The 14,794-nt window shown below is 43.1% G+C and overlaps 1 protein-coding gene across 20 annotated transcripts in view; it reads right to left on the bottom strand.

Moving 5' to 3' along the window:
* Positions 1-14,794, bottom strand: part of LOC138759021 (receptor-type tyrosine-protein phosphatase S-like) — a 449,917-nt gene that overhangs the window by 207,696 nt on the left and 227,427 nt on the right. For 19 of the 20 annotated variants that reach the window (XM_069928794.1, XM_069928793.1, XM_069928795.1 and 16 more), the window contains one exon: positions 12,618-12,803. In XM_069928794.1, the coding sequence (XP_069784895.1) occupies positions 12,618-12,803 (186 nt within the window). Of the gene's footprint in view, positions 1-2,570; positions 2,580-12,617; positions 12,804-14,794 lie in introns of all 20 variants that reach the window. The other variant, XM_069928804.1, reaches the window with a different exon arrangement.

The raw sequence follows: 14,794 nt of genomic DNA, 5'->3' as shown, positions 1-14,794 counted from the left end.
GCAAGGTATCCGTCGACCCGGCAACAGGACAAGGGGGTCGGAAGTGACCTGACTGGCTGGCGTGAGGCACCTCAAATGGTCGGTGGTTCGGCATTCTCTCTCAAATTAATTAATTTTCCCAGTTCCTAAAGCTTCAGACTAATCCTATGATTGAGCTTTATTGGCACCGCAGAGTCATGAAATCAAAGGTCACAGGAGCAGACTCCTTGGCCCACCACATCCATGCTGACCCTTTTGCCTGTCTACACTAATCCCATCTACTTGCATTAGGATTGCATCCTCCTGTGCTTTGCATATTTAACTATTAATCTAAAAAGCTCTTAAACATAGTAATTGTATCAGGAAGCATGTATCAATTAGCAAACACTCTCTGTTTAAAAACCTTAGGTTCCAGGTTCCCTTTGAAACTCCTTCTCACATCATAAGATGATGCCCTCTTGTTTCTGATACCTCTGCCATGAGGAAAGGACTTTGGCTATCTGGCTTATCCACGTCAAACATTATCTATCAGGTGACCCCTCAGCTTCCTTCATTCCAAGGAAGGGAAGCTCATACCATCAATAAAGTCCTCTTGTCTAGGGAACATCCTGGTGAATCTCCTCTGCACCCTCCCCACTATAATCACATCCTGCCCATAGTGTGGTGATCAGAAGTGGTTCACTGCAGGTGACGGTAATGGGAAGCCTTCCCCACAGCTATCAGGCTCCTGAATTAACCCCACAAACAGTGCTATTATGCTGCTCTTACTTGGTACACATTGATCTTTTTTTTCTTGTAACTCTACCCTCTGTAAATGGTGCTCTTCTACTTTATACGGATATATGTTAGAGCTTATTATTCACAGAATAACCCTTCTCACTGTCCTGGGCATAATGTGACAAATAAATATCAAGGAGGTAGCTGGAGGAGCTGAAAATCATTGAGCAATCCAGGATCAAATGCGTTTTTACAGAAAGGTGTTAAACTAGAATTTCTCTTGTGGAAGATAAATACCTTAGTCTGTTCCCCCCCCCCCCCCCCCACCATCTGTCTATTTCCTTATCCCAAATCATCATCTGATCAACAACTTGGTGGCAACCCATTGATCATTCTCCAATGCAGGGCCTAAATGCCACTAACCCCATCCCAGCCCACTTATCTGAGCTCCACCACGATAAACCCTCCTGGCTCCAATCTCGCTCAATGACACCATGCACACAACACACGATTCCCTTCTACCCCACCCCAACCCTCAGCCAATGGCCGCTGGCCAAACTCTACTCACTCACTCACTCACATCATCAACTTGGCCTTGGAGCTGGGCAATATATTCACAACCCCAAACATGTTCAATGTCTGAATCTACATCACTCACGGTGATGCACCAGAGATTTCAGGCAAGTCTGCTGCGGTGCTGTTTGAAAACTAAACACTAGAGGGTGTCTGAGTACAGCCCAGAATTAAAGGTCAAAACAGATGGAACTTTTTCTTGTCTCCACTTTGATCACAAGGTCCAACTTGTTATTGTCCTCAGCTTTTAACATCAATCTGATTATTTATATTCCTTTGGCTGGATACTGAACAAGTTCCTGTTTGCTGCTGGTCTGATAATTCAGGTGAAGTTGGTTTACACGTGAACAATCGGAAAAGACCCAGAGGGATTCATCAAGAAACTTCTAGCTCTTACAGTGATGGAGATAAGGGGAGGAAAAATGATTCAAATCATCCAATTGAGTGATGAATAACTTGGTTGTTTCCAAAAGTTGTGGGGAGGGACTGACCATGTTGGGTGACCAATGAGGAGGGAAGGTAATGTGCCAAAGGATTGGGTGTATTGGGTAGCCAATGGAGAGAGAGGTTGCTGCACCAATAGGGTGGTCAGCACTTGGGATCCAATGAGGAGGAGAGGTTGAACATTGAGAGACTGGGTGACAAATAGAGAGGAAAATTATGCACTAAGAGGTTGATCATGCTTGATGACCAAAAGTAGAAGGGGTTGGATAGCAATGTGCAGAAAAATTGGATGAGCAAGTATGTTAGAGACAGATCAAGGAAATCCTTCGAATAGAGTGGAAAACTGGAAACTACATCCCTGCTTCATGATAGACGACCACCATGTTTCAGGTTGGTGTTCAATACTCGTTCACTTCACCTCTTATTGAGAGCTTACACTAGATTGGCAGTAGATTTGTTCCATAACCACATTTTTATGCTTGAATCCCATTTTCTGTGCCTATGATTAATAATGCAAAGGTTGTAAAATCTATTAAAATATACTGAGCGATAAATGAAGATCCCCCTCCCTTGCTGCCTAAGGATCAGACCATCTCTGATCACCTTCCTGCAATTCACAGTGTGTGCCACTTGACAGAGACTTCATCTCAGCTAACTTCATCTGGGAGTGTGGACAGAGGCCTTGGACCTTCTAAAAGATTAACTCCATGTTTTGCAAGGCCGTGGGGAAATAGTTCGGGTTGAAGAGACAGCTTTAGCAAAGAGCTAACAGGATCTGGCTGCAGGGTTCCGTGACTCAGATTCAGGCATACATGGCACTTTGCTCTCAGAAGACTTGAAGATCAACTTGCACAAACTGAACCGATCTAGCCAAGGTGCCAAGGATGCCTCCCATGGTTAACGACACTGCTGTCAGAGAAAGGTACGGCACCTGGCCCACCATGACAGCCGACCAGTCCAACCTCACTTCCCAGCTCCGGACCTGTTACCTGCACCGAACGAAGGCGATCAGATACTGTTGAAAACGACTCACTGGGAAACTCCAACGTTGCTCAGATGGGATATTGTGAGAAGTCACAGCTTTCGACTCCTCTGAGAGTGTGGCACAATCTTTCTTTAAAAGGTGGCAGACACCAACATAGTGGCACAGTTTCAGGCAACATTTTGCCACATTCTTAAAATCCGACAAATGCTCGGGCTCTTGGACTCAGAGCTCAAACTAGCTGTGGAAATCGATAGTTCAGCAGTCATTTCAGAAGGGAGGTGGATTACACTCCTACACACTCTGGAACCCTCTTTCATGGGCAAACCAAGTCCAAGATCAGCTGATGGAGTGCCTTGGGCAGGTGGAAAGGGTTCCTGATCCATTTTGCAGGATAATTTAGGGTGGTACAGCTGCATAGTAAGTACAGGTGTGGCTTCTCAGTGCTTGTGACCTGGGATCTATCCTGACCTTGGACCCTGTCTGTGTGGCGTCTGCATGGTCTTCCTACAACCGCTTGGGTTTGTTCTGGTTTCCTCCCACATCCTCTTTTAGGTAATTGGCTGTTCTAAATGATCCCTGGTGTAAGTTAATGGTAGCATCTAGGAGAATTGATTAAAAATGTACGGAGAATTTTTAAAAAATGGAATGAATGTAGTACTAGTATAAATGGATGGCTGGTGGTCAGTAGGGACCCAATGCAGTAAATGGCCTGTTTCTGTGCTCTGTGTCTCTCTGTGACTCTACTGTCAAAAAAAGGGGGAATTTGGGAGGGAGACAAGCTGCTCATTTGAGCACTTGGGCTGCACAGAGCTTCATGCCCATGTTTAGAGAGAGCTGTTTAGGCACATTAAACTGTGGGGGAATAGCAGGCTAATGAATGCTTTGTTTGAGGGTGGAAATTCAGTACTAAATTAAGGTCTGAAGGCTGATGCATGACTAGGAAACCAGATAAGTCCAATGGCATGGGGCAGAGAGAAGTCTTAGGTGCTTGCAATTGGAAGGATAGTTGTCGAGCAGGATCAGAAGAGAGGCTGATGGCTGGGAGAAGAAGGTGGGAGGCAAGTCACGATGGGAAGAGGGATGAGGTCTGAATTGGAAAAGATATGGGCAGGAATTTGGCAGGGAAGTGAAAGTCAGCAGTTCAGGAATGTGGGGGAAACCACTAGCAGGTTAACGGCCAGTGGTGGGGGAGGGCAAAGGTTCCAAGGGAGGGAGCAGGGGTGTGGGAGTCGGGAAGCACAAGAGAGTGCGGGGAAATAGTTGTTCTGACACCTGTCCTGTAGGTAACGTGGAAGGTATCTTCGTCCAGGGCTGCACAAAGACATCTACTATCTGAGTCATTCACGGTGATTGGAACCATCAACAACAATCCAGGAGTGCTTCATGCACATCCCTGAGATCCACCATGCATTGGGACATTAGATGTGTCTAAGAAGCGAAAGGAAAACTGTGGATGGTGTGACTTGTCGTAAACACCCCATTTTCCTCAGGGTTTCTCTTGCCATTGAAGTTATGTTTAAGGCATGAAAATACAAAATGTACAAAGCACAATTTATTTATTTATTTTTATAGATAAAATACTTGTCCTATTACTTGTCTGTATGTGTGAGTTACGCCTGGTTGTGTGTCTGTGTGATTTGCACCGAGGACTGGAGAATGCTTTTTTGGTTGGGTTGTACTTGTGCAATCAGATGATAATAAATTTTAGACTTAAGTATAGCACCACCCAATCCTATTTCCACGTCTGTGAGTTTTGAAACAAGGGATTCTACTTTAATTAAAGGATGTCTCGGGCTTTTAAAACAGAATATAATCACCCTCTATAAGGACATTTTATGTCATAGGTGAAAATATGGCCATTTACCAATGATCTTATCACAGAGGAAAATGGAATATCTCTTGGCTGCCATTCAGGACGTAGCAGGACATGGCTGATCAGGTGAGGTACAGGTGTGTGGAGAATAACCTCTGTCCTCTGGCCCAACAATCTGGCTCAGCTTCACCCTCAGATGAATCAGCCTTAATCTGTCAAAGTGTCATGTTGGCTCATGTTCATCTGTTCAGGAGACATTGCCTCTGTGCTGGGGTGAGATGATGGACACAAGTCATCCTCCAGCTCTCACTGCTGATGCATGAATATGTCTGATGGGACAAGGTGGTAATTAGATTGAGTCAAAATATCCTTCCTCATGGCATTCCTAGAATTCCTGTTGGGATTCTAGGACAGAAATATGGAGACCCCTTCTCTCTACCCACCTCATCCATTCCATCCCAGTTATTCCTGAACCCAAGAGCAAAAAGCTCCAGTACTCGAATGACAACCTTGTTTAAGTGGCACAATACATCATACACAGAGTGTTGGAGGAGGTTGTAATAGGAGGTGGGAGATGATTATTGATGGAGCTGCTGCCTTTTGGTACTGGAGGCAGGTTTCAATCCTGACCTTGGGCACTCTGTGGAGAATGCACATTCTCCCATGATGGCATGAGATTCCCTCCCTCCTCCCTAGCCCAGGGTGCACTCTTTCCTTCCTTAAAATTACCCCAGGCAAAAGAAAATAAAGAGACTAGTGAGTTGCAGGAATATAGGGAATAGGATAGACAGGAATGCCTGCTGGCAGCCGGCATGGACACAATGGACTGAACAACCTTTATCTGTGTCGTACTTAGTGTTGAATGTGGGTCTGGAAAGGCTAAATGCTCCCAGGTAAAAGCTGATATATCAAATGGTGCAGCTTTTCCAAGACATATTGCTCCTTTGAGTGCAAATGGCTCATTGTTTTGAATTGACATGTGTACCGAAATACAGTGAAAATATTTGTTTTATGTGCTATCCAGGCAGATCAACCCATACTTAACTACAGCGGGTCGTGCTGAAGCACGGTGTGTAATGTTACAGTAAGTCCAACAGTGTTGGGTATAGTGTAACAAAGTGAGGGGTATAGAGAAAAGAGCAGGGGAATCATTTTTTAGCCATGAGCCATTTATTTAAGAGTCTGATTACAGCAAGAAATAAGCTGTTCTTAAATCTGTCAAAGAAGGGAAAGTTTTGTGTTGGTGCCTCCATAATCTTGGTTGAGGAATTTGGGTCAATTTCAGGTTACCCTCAGCACTTGGAAATACAAGTCTTTGATCAACAGTGTGAAACGGCATCAGTGGTCTAGCTGAATTGGACACCTATCCCAGTGACATTCAATCACAGGATGTAATATTCTACACTCCCTCTCAGCTCAAGGAAAGAAACACAACACCCTACTTCAACATTATAGTCAAAGAAAATATAATATATTGATAAAGGGAAACCATCCCTCTCCAAACATGTCGGATTTATGTTCATTACCAGAATGTGCCAAACTGCAGCCTGAAACTGTGTTTCTAAAGGGAGTGGGGTGTTAATCTGTTAGGGTTATTAGGTACAGTTAATAAAGCAGATTGTTAGCTATTAGGAAGCACCTATATGAAATGGTGTTTGCACCAAGAGCTGAGATTAATTAAAGGTGAGGGAAAGGGTGGGTGGGTGGAGGGGGGTGGGGGATGGGGGGGGGCAGAGCAGTCGGAATATATTTTTTAAGAGTGTTTCAAGTTTTATGATTTAACAGAAGCTTTGGATACTGGAAGGAGTTTCACATCCAATGTAACAAGCAGTTCCTGAATAGTAATTCCTGCCTGCCGGTGTCTGACTCCAGGATCAACCAATCCTACGCGTCTCTTTGTGAAGCAGTGCTGAACATACCCGTCCCCTCTGTTCCCCCGACACCAAAGCTTTCAGCCACCTACCCCACATGATCTCCAGAGCGAGCACCAGGTCGTCGTAGCAAGAGGTTATAGGAGGGAAAGGTAAAAAGAGGGCAGAAGAAGTACAGGGTGAAGTGACGAGGTGAGCAGCGGGCGAGAGGGAACAGGAGGGAGGGTGAGAGGAAAGGGGAAGTGGAAGGAGAAGTGGAGGGTTGCAGAGCCAGAAAATTAAATCCCGCTTCTATCTGCAGATTTTTGTTATTTAAACTTAATCAGTTTAAACTGGAGCCCTCCTTAGCAGAGCAGTTGCCAAACTGAATTGTTCCATTTATCAGCAGGTGGTTTATGATCAAACTAATTAATACCGTGCTGATGTCGGCTACTTACCTTTTCATCAATATATTCATGACTCTCCAGGGAACCAGCTTTTGATCCAATAAGGAATGAAACAACCCAGAGAGTTTCCTCTCCTCTCAATATTTGAGGAAGGTCCTGATATTAACAAATCCAGGTGCAACATTCCACCGATGCCTTTGGTGAGGATGTTGAGGTTCTTAGGTGTAATGCATGTAGCAAGGAAGGCCAGGTCATTGGGGGCAGAAGGACAGTGTGGAATGGAACTGCTGCCAAGGATGTTTTATTTCAAAGAAATCTTCAGCCTAAAATTACATACGAGTAAATCTAAAACGTTCCTGCCGGAGTATACACAGTGGTACCTCACTTAGCACTTTGGATGCATTGTCAGGAGGGAGAATCAGCAACAAAACAGGTTATTATAAGATTTTATATATATAGAGAAAGGTGCATGATTGACTGAAATGCTGTGATGGGACCCTGGCATGAGCTCCTGCAGCAGTGAATTCCTCATGCTTGCCGCCTGCGATAATTGGTGTTGGACCGGCCAGGACAATCTGTGAGGATACTCGGCACTGAGACGGGACTTTGGTCTGGCCCGTGGTGGGCGCAGTGAGTAGCAATTGGCTATGGCTGCTCCATATGTCACAAGAACAGAAAAAGGAGCCGGAGTGGGCCATCTGGCCTGTCAAACCTGCCCTGCAATTCAATAAGATCACATCTGTTCCGCCCGCGGACTCAGCTCCACCTACACGCCTTGTCCCCAGAACCTATGCAAAAAAATCTATCTCACTCTGTCTTAAATATATCCAATGAGGCTGGCGCATCTGCATGCTTGGGCAGGGAATTCCACAGATTCACTACTCTCTAGGAAGAGTAGTTCCTCCTCCTCTCAGCCCTGTTTAAGATGAGTGTAGGTAAGTTTAGAGGAGATGTCAGAGATATGTATTTTTACATAGAGAATGGTGGGTGACTGAAATGCATCACTGGAGTTGATGGGGGAGGTTGGCAAAATGGGGACATTTAAAAAACTCTTAAAAGATAGGCACATGGATTTAAGAAAAATAGAGGGTTATGGGTGTGAGGGAGGGAAGGATTATATAGGGTGGCCATTCCAAAGGAGGGCATTATTGTAGGTTACCATATATTACCATATATATTGTTTTTGCAATACCAACAAATGCAAACACACTGTATATGGTAATCTATGATGATGTCCTTCTTTGGAATGGCCACCCTTGGATTAGATTACTTTTCAATACACCTGCTGGAGAAACTCAGCAGGTCACGTGGATTTTCTTTTTGGAAAAAATACATAACCTTTGTTTCAGGCCTGAGCCCTTCATCAAGGTATGCACAATATTGGATGCAATGGGTGTTGACATTTCCCCACCCTGTGCTCTACCATGGCCACTCACTTGGCCAGGGTGCAGCCTTGAACCTCAATGAACAAATGTCAGAGAAAAAATTGCAACCAATGAAATTAACAATGAAAAAACAATTAAAATTAATTCATGCTGTTAGCAAATTAAAATCTTTTTTAAAAAGCTGTATTTTAAAAACGATATTAAAAGTTAAAAAGACTAATTGCAATTGAAAGCAAAGTTAGTTTAAGTTAGCTGTTTGGTAACACAATCCATAAAAAAAAATCACCTAAAACTTACCTGTGTCCCCTACAGCCATTCACCTCCATCAAAAGGAATGCACCACCAAATCTGAGACAAGTATCACATGGCCAGCCTCCCCTCCCCTGCATAACCAGTAAGAACTGCAGCAAATTGGCTCTCAACTTTTAAACTCCATGAGGAATCCAACATCAGAGATCCGAGGCAAGGATCTCTCAGCATGTTTGTGATGTTCCCAAGAGAGGTTCTGAGAGCTGTTTTGAATTGCCAGTCAGAACCTTCCTACAAAAAAAAAACGTGCTCTGCTGTCTTCTGGAAATGTGGATTTTTTTTTAATGTAGCACTTGATGCATGTACTGATTCTCATCTACAATCCTATAATATTACTGATTAGATTCATGATATAAATGCCTTTCATACCAGCTGATGATTGATAAGTGGAAACTACAAAATACAGAGCCTTTCTAATGAATATTTAACATCTTGACCTCACCGAATTCCAATATATTATATAACAACAGAAAGACCACTTCAAAAATACCCAGTGGCTGAGAAGTATACAGGAGCAATTCATTGTGAGATCAGTTTGCAGCTGGTAGATTTGGGCAGTGAACGTTTAATTCTGAGGAATCATTCCTGTGACTGTTGTAAACGAGGGAAGGTACTGTTTCTGACATCGAACCCTTTCAACCACTTCCATTGACTTAGCACTGAACACACCTTCAAACCCGCCCCTTCTACTCCTGATGGTGGGGCTTAATTACATGGGTTCAAAATGGCCTCTGATATTTTACCCAGTAGCCTGAGGCCCACTATCTCCAATCAATCATTTTAACAATTGTGGTGAACCATTTAAAACCCTGAGAGTCACAAAATGTAGTTTCGAGTTTCAACAGATTATCTTGCTTGTGGGAACTACAATTAAGCCTGACCACATGATGAATTAAGGGGAAAGGGGAAGCAGTACTGTTCAGTTCTCTTCTGCCGGAGCAGACATCAGGAATGGTCAGGGAAAGGAATTTGATTCCACTTTTCCTTTCATGGTCCAGGGTTACGAGGATAGAATTCTAATGTGTCAGCTCCAATGATAGGATCCCTGGGTAGCACTCACCTTGCAGCATTGCCAAAAGTACCATAAGCTACACCAGGCCAAATATACCATTCCATTACATCAGTTATACGACTCCAACAGTTCCATATATTCTTATTGTATTGCTCCAGTAGTACCTTCCATTGCACGGCTCTCATTACTGCAACTGTATGGTTCTTAATATACCAATCCATGCATATCGCTCCAACAGTACAGAAATTGTACCCCTCCAACTGTACTCTCCACAATCATGAAAATTCCTGACTAAGATAACTGATCCAAATGTACTTTTTAATAATCCCACTTCAACTATATTTTCCAATTGTTTTGCCTCATAACTCACTGTTCTCCCAACCTAGCGACACCACTCTAATAATATGGCTCCATCTCCACGACCCAATAGTAACCTCAGAACCCTTCCCCCCCCACCCAAAACCCCGACCTAACGCCACTGAGCCAACAGGGTAACCGAATCATTGTGCCAGTACCACTTCAACTGTACCATCCAAATCCACCACGTACATCTTGTCCAAACATCAACATCTGAATGTTATTTTTTATTTTTACATCAGTTGTAGGACAAAATTCTACTAATAATTGAGGAGAACCATGGAAGTAGAGAACTCTACAGCACGGAAACAGACCCTTTGGCCCATTTAGTCTGTGCCAAACTACTTATTCTGCCTCGCCTGATACACCTGCACTCAGACTGTACCTCCCATCCATTTAACGATACCATCTTCTGTGCTCCAAATGTAATACTTCAGCTGTGATAATCCACCTGCACCACTCTAGCTGTTGATACTGCCCCAATTGTACCACTCAACATGAGCCCCAAACAACACTATCCAAACTTCAATGCCCCAAGTTACCCGGCTGTATCTCCCCAGCACCACCAGTTCATGACAACTCTCCACTCTTTACTGCTCCACCTTCATGACCAAACTGTACTTTTCCAATTGTATAATCCCAATCATAAATCCATCTAATTTGCCTCAATTGCATGCCCTGATTTAGCCTCCAGTGCCACCTAACAGCACTGTCCAGCCAGACTGTAACTATGAGTAAAATGGGAAAAAACTGAAGATGCTAAAATCTGAAATGCTTCCTGACCTGCTCAGCATCTCCACTGTGTTTTTGTTTCTATATGCATCTGTCAAACCTCAACCAGGTGACAGCAAATTAACCCTACTCTATCATTCCCACACCATTATTCTAATTGTACCACACCATCTACAGTAAAATCACCATGATCTGGAATTCAAGCAACCGGCAAAAATATTGGGGAAAATAAATAGGTAAAAAATAAGCAAGTTTAAAATTGGCGCCCCACCCCCCCCACCCCCCCCCCCCCCCCCCCGACCGACCCCAGTGCTCAGCTCGCCAATACACACAATGCACAATCTCAAGCAACCAGCAAATTCACGACCTGGCATCTACCAATCCCCATGGAAGCTGGATTCTGAGGGTTTTAATGTATTTAGTTCTATCTATAACTCTACATCTCAAAATGCAATGGTTAAAACTGTAGTCACTCCCACACATACCATCTCATCCGTGTAGGCTGTACCATTGAATTGCAACTCCAACAGCTACGATCCATCTGTATGATAATAACTGTTCTGCTTCAATAGAAACAGTCTCACTTACCAGTCTGAGAGTAATCCTGGACTCATTCTGATCCATACGGCTCAATTTGCATTTACTTGTTAGTGTTGGAGAGAGCTTGCTTACTTTAGGAAGTCAATTTAATACCCTGTTTAAATTTATAATTGCATAACAAATACGGCCCTGAGTGAATACAATTTGCAGCACTCATTAAAACTGAGCATGGTTGATCCTAAGACAAGACATGAGCATATTTCAAAGAAGAATCTCTATAGGTTAGATGTGGAACTCCAGGAAACAAGAATGGATGCAGAAACTGGTATTGTTCAAAAGGGTGCAGCATGAAGAAATCCTAAGGGGTACTGGGTAAAATCTGTTGCTAGGTTATAGGCAGGGTTGTCTGATGGGGTTTAAAACAACAACAATCTTGTGTAGGTTTGGTTGGGTAGGACCAGCAGGTTTTATTAACAGTTAGTAAAATGCAAGCATGCATTTTAAGCTATTTGTGACATTAGTCTGGAGAGGGTTTTGTGAATTAGGCTTCAAAGGCCAATACTTACCAAAGGACTCTTTAAGATTAAGGAACAGAAAGAAAAAAAACATTATAGAAGACATTATTCAGCTATATAATCATTGTTATGTAACATTAAAAAACGTTAAATATTTTACTTAGGTTCAAACACATTATTAAACTCGGTTAATTCAATTCATTGTCAGCTTATTTAAATGACTTAGTATATTATTTGATTTTGATACTACAGCGAGCAACAAACATTTGCAAAATAGCAAGGATATTGTTAAAATTCAAAGTTCAAAACCATGGCAATAGAGTTTCTTGGAATGTTTTAGGAGTTTGTCGATTTTTAGGATTATGTGCAGCTCACTGCAGGATGTGAGGTTTAGATTAAAAAAATTTATGTTAGTTCCTTTTTTAAAATAAGTTTTATTTGAGCTTAATGTACAGTTAAAGATTTCGATCGGCCAGTTTTATCTTGGCACCACGTACAGTAAAGTACTTGATCACTTTGCCAATGGTTCCAGTGTGTGGAATAACGCTGCCTGCTCACCTGTACATACCACAACCAGCAGGGACAGCTAAAAGACCTCGGTAAGAATTTCCCAATCTGAACGATTTGTTTCAATTTGACACATTGGTCACAGAATGGAAAAAGAAAACATAAAAGAGAGATAAGAAAAAAACAAGAATAAAACTGAACAAATTAAAAACAAATAACTGGAGCTGCAGTTGGCCCAGGGAGAAAGAGCCACTTTAAAGAACATAATGAAAAGAACTGGAGATACAGTCACAGCAGTGAGCAGCATGAATCAAGGTAGCACTATTGACAGGACAGACAGACAAGAATGACAAGCTATGAGAATGTCTCAAACAGCAACAGCAGTAAACAGCTACACAAAGGCCTTCCGGTTCCACAATGTCTTTTAAAGAAGCAGATTCATCACTTTTTTTTTGTATCGGTTGGAAATATCTCGTTCATTCCAGCTCCTACCTGACCGCAACTGTTTGATGCGCGTGCTGGAGCTGGGGTCGACAGGCAGGAAGTCTTTGAACCAGGTGATCTCAGGGTCCGGGTTCCCACTGGCGGCACACAGCATGGTGGCCGTACGCGTACGTTCCACCACCTTCAGCTGGGGGCCCATGTCGATGTTGGGGAAACCCGAGGGCAATTGGTCCTCTGCAAGGAAGAAGAAGGGGGGGTGGGGGGGAAACCATCAGAGCACTGAAAATTGTCCATACCTCTCACTGGAACCAGATTCAGATTTTAGATTTATTGTCAGAGTACATACATGACATCACATACAACCCCGAGGTTCTTTTTGCCAGACAGATTACCACTTATTAGTAGTGCAAAAAAAAAATTACACTGCATATACATGTAAACAATAAAGAACCTTCCATCTCCACCCCGTTTCTTTGGAGAATCAGCTATCATATTAAAAGACTCATCCCACCCTGGCCACACTCCCTTCTCCCTCCTCCCATCGGAGAGAAGATTCAAGAGTGTGAGATCAGGCACTACAGATTCTTTCCCACTGTTTTCAGACTTCTGAATGAACCTCACACAACTACGAGCTCCCTTTGCTCCGTACCGACGGACTTCTCTCTGTAACTCTCCCACCCATTTCAATCCACACACCATTGCCACACTGACATGTCTGTCCACATGTACTTCCAAAGCAAGGCTACCCACAAATTGGAGGAACAAAACCTTACATTGCGCCTTGTCAGTCTCCAACAAGATGGTGTGAGATGATGCAAATGGGAAGTGGGAATGGTCTGCAGGCCCGACTGTTCCCAGAACCAATAGGATATCAATGTTTAATCAATGTTCCCAATATTCTTGATTACCATTTTCAATTAAATTAGTAAAGAAATAAACAGGTCAAAAAACTGATGGGGCTACTGGTGAAAAAAAAGGGTAGGTAGAGAGAGAGAGAGAGAGAGAAAGAGAGAGAGAAAAAACACAGGCACAGGGAAGCTGACTGGGAGAGTGAGGAGAGAATAAATACACGAATTAGGACAGAGCAAGATAATAAATAAACTGGTGAAGGAAAAAGCCTAGAAAATCCGAGATGTGATATCAGCAAATATCGCTCAATATTTCAGTGAGGCACTAACTTGTGGGCATAGAAAAGATAAATATTACCCTGCTGTGAATGCCAACAGTATTTTGAAATATCAGAGAAATGTCATCATAGAATAAGGGAGTGGGATTTTCAGTTTGCTCTTTGGAATAAAAGAGTTTCCCAGGCTTCTGACAGAGTAGATATTTAATTCAAGAAGATATCCACTCTTGATTTTCCTCCACTGCCTCACACTCTCTGGCGCACGGGAACGTTAGTCCAATGGGCACCAAGTTACGCTCGAGCAACTCCAACCTACAACACTCAGCGGCAGAACAGTTCTCTTGAACGGCGTTCATTGGCCATTCTAACATTCATTCTCTCATTGTGGGCACACAGTGGCTACAAAGCAGCCATTTATAACAAGCAATACAGCTTACTCACCCAGGTTACTCCTGCACCTTTCAACCTCACAAGCTCTACTACTAAGAAGGATAAAAGCATCTGGTGCATCAGAACACTTGACCCTCAGGTTCCACTAAAAGTCCTCCTGATTTGGAAGTATATTGCACGTCATGGAGTCACCCAGTGTGGAAACAGGCCCTTCGACCCACATACCCATGCCACCCAAAATGTCCTGCCCCATATCCCTCTAAACCTATCCTATCCATGTATCCATCCAGTTTTCCTTAATCATTGCAATTGTCCTTCATCCTGAACTTGGTGCAACAATTTTGAGGGTGTCCTTGCTTACATTTTGCTTAAATGGGGGCTCAAAGAATTTATGTGGAGCCCTACCATCCATCATGTAGCATCATTGACTTATTACGAGGAAGGAGGTATAGGAAGCATCATGCACGAGATCCCAAGGCTGCAAGGTATCACTACCGCAGAGTGCACTGTACAAACACCTACGTACAATACCCTGATACCGATATAACTCCTGTTCTTCCACATGAGATAAGGTCAAAGGACTGGATAACTGCAGCTTTTCCTCAATAAGAGATCAGTTTATTGATCTGATATGAACTATTGTCAATAAGCCAAAGTTACCTTCCCAGCAGGCACTAAAAGAAGGTTTATCCTATTTATAAACCTCCTT

This window comes from Narcine bancroftii, chromosome 3 (genome assembly GCF_036971445.1).
Source record: "Narcine bancroftii isolate sNarBan1 chromosome 3, sNarBan1.hap1, whole genome shotgun sequence".
Lineage (NCBI taxonomy): Eukaryota > Metazoa > Chordata > Chondrichthyes > Torpediniformes > Narcinidae > Narcine > Narcine bancroftii.
The sequence above is the reverse complement of the archived record's forward strand: the minus strand, read 5'-3'. Positions and strand labels throughout refer to the sequence as shown.